Source organism: Spinacia oleracea, chromosome 3 (assembly GCF_020520425.1).
Source record: "Spinacia oleracea cultivar Varoflay chromosome 3, BTI_SOV_V1, whole genome shotgun sequence".
NCBI classification, from domain to species: Eukaryota; Viridiplantae; Streptophyta; class Magnoliopsida; order Caryophyllales; family Amaranthaceae; genus Spinacia; species Spinacia oleracea.
Genome location: NC_079489.1, coordinates 157,090,802 through 157,093,137, shown reverse-complemented (window position 1 = coordinate 157,093,137; position 2,336 = coordinate 157,090,802). Strand labels below are relative to the sequence as shown.

Sequence of the window (2,336 nt, the reverse complement as noted above, 5' to 3'; positions counted from 1 at the left end):
TATTCAAAATGAATCGATTCATATCGAGTTAGGATTTAGTACGTGTTGCACAATAATCTAGAGTTCCTCCGGTAAAATCAGGCAAGTAAAGTTCGGATACAGGTAACTTAAGAAGTCGGGTCATTTTTGACACCCTATTGCCAATGAAATGTAAAAGGAAGCCGTCGTAGAAGAAAAGACAAATATGACACTCAATTGTTTTTAAACAAGCCCACATTCAAAAATTCTATATTAAGTACAACTCCAAGAAAGTCAAATTTAGAGCATCTTTCTCTACCGAGTACACCTATAGCTAGGTGTATCAAAAAACTTTTTCTTTTCTCGTTTGATCAACTTTTTCTCTTGAATACACGGTTTGTCGGCCTATAACTACGTCGCCACAATATATAATATGTATAGATTTAGATTCCATTAGTTTCAACGAAAAACAATTTTCACTCACAATAATTTTCAAGAGAGAAAACATCACAAGGAGAAATGTGCCTTATTCAAAGAAAAGTTTGCGGGAACTATTTTTCATATTAATTTGGAAAACTCGCCCGCTAACAAAACAAACAAAGTAAAATGGATTATCATTTCCGTGAAAAGTATTTTCAGTCAAAATAAACGGAGCTGTTATGTTTGTTTTTTTATGCCTAAATTGAAGGCCTAATAGTTAATATTAAGACATGTATACGATAGGTCTCAGATTCAAAAGTCCGATCACCCTTATATTTATATATGCACCCTTATAGATTATATTGCATTCTAGCTCATTTGCCACCCAAAATAACCAAACAAGAAAAGGGGGGGAAAACCCCTTAAAAATTATATTAATCCTTTTTTGGATACACAAATGCATAATTACATGTACATAACCATGATCATAAATTTTCCTTCAAAAAACAAAAAACCATGATTACAAAAACCAAAGTTAATGAAAAAAAAGTGAATTATAAAAGTAATTAAAAAACCTAATTATTATGAAAATTGTTTTGTAATTGCAGCAACAGTAGAAGAAGAATTATGATGAGACGAAGACCTTTCTTTGACAGTTTTGGAGTGTGTCAACAAAACTCCTTTCGTTTTCTTACTTGTTGAATGAATCAATTTCTTCAAAAACCCATTTTTCTTCCTCAAATTCTTCCCATCATCTTCTTCTAGAATCTTCCCACCAATTAAATTGTTCTTAATTTTCCCACCAATTATTTTTTCACTGTAATTAACACAATCAATTTTACTGTGTTTTGACAGAGGAGCACAGCTAACAGATCGGCTTTTCTTCAACCCGTTGTTTAATACCATCCCTACCGAAACGTACGCCTCCGACCCGTTTCTTCGGTGGCGGCTACCCGGGGATTTCCGGGTTGTTGCGGTGGTGGTGGTGGTGGTGGTGGTGGTGGAGGTGGAGGAGGCGGTGGAGTAAGGCGGCGATGAAGCGAAAGAGGAGGAATAAGAGATGAAAGTGGTGCTTTTCCTGGTGTTGTTGAAGGAAGAGGAGTTGCTGAGATTTGATAGCTTTTCTCTTAAGCATGATGAACAAATTCCTGGAAGTTGTCTTGGATTTGGATGTCTTCTGCAATTTGTTGAATCTGATTCTGAAAAACCCATTTTTGTTTTTTTGTTTTTGTAATTTGTTTCAAAGTGATTGAAAGAAAAATAATGTAGCAAAGAAAGAAAACTTTGGGTTGGAGTGGGGTTTATATACAAAAAATGAAAGGCTCAATTGGTAGTCAATCTTTTAGATTGACAAAATATGTCATTTAAGGGGCATTATTCTAATAATATATATATCGTTTCTCATTTGCGCACTATTTATCAAACGATTTTGACAACCATTCTTTCAACATTATGCAAGAATTAATAAATATAGTCAAGTGAAATCTTGTTAATTTCGTATCAAGTGAAGATTCAAATATCAAGTTTTTTTTTATAACTTTTACTTATAAGCAATTAGAGATATTAATGTTTAAAGAAATGCGTTGGAATACGTGAAAAGAAAAAGAAATGATGTAAGTACTGTGAAACGGAGTTAATATTTGCTATGGTTTTGCAGTTATACTTATTTTATTTTATTTTTACTTTTTAAGTTTATCGAAGTTGATAGAGAATAAAATTCTTTTAGGATGTTAAGTGTCTAATTCTGGTCCCATTATATTTCCTAATATGATTATTGTTATTGTAACACTATAAGTATGATCAATAGCACTCTAATTTAAGGAGCTTTTACAAATCTAACGTGGTATTAGAGATTGTATAATATTTTAAATTGTGTTATAGCAGAAGCGAGAAAGATTATAAATAACGTAAATAAAATGTTATAACCTACGGAGTTTGTATGGTACACCTATATTTTC

General features: G+C 32.4%; 1 protein-coding gene across 1 annotated transcript; it reads right to left on the bottom strand.

Annotated features, from left to right (window-relative positions):
- Nucleotides 1–769: 769 nt before the first annotated feature.
- LOC110791850 (uncharacterized) lies at nt 770–1,749 on the bottom strand. Its single transcript, XM_021996608.2, has one exon. It carries the CDS (start codon nt 1,588–1,590, stop codon nt 961–963), a length of 630 nt encoding a protein of 209 aa, XP_021852300.1. The 5' UTR covers nt 1,591–1,749; the 3' UTR covers nt 770–960.
- Nucleotides 1,750–2,336: the final 587 nt, after the last annotated feature.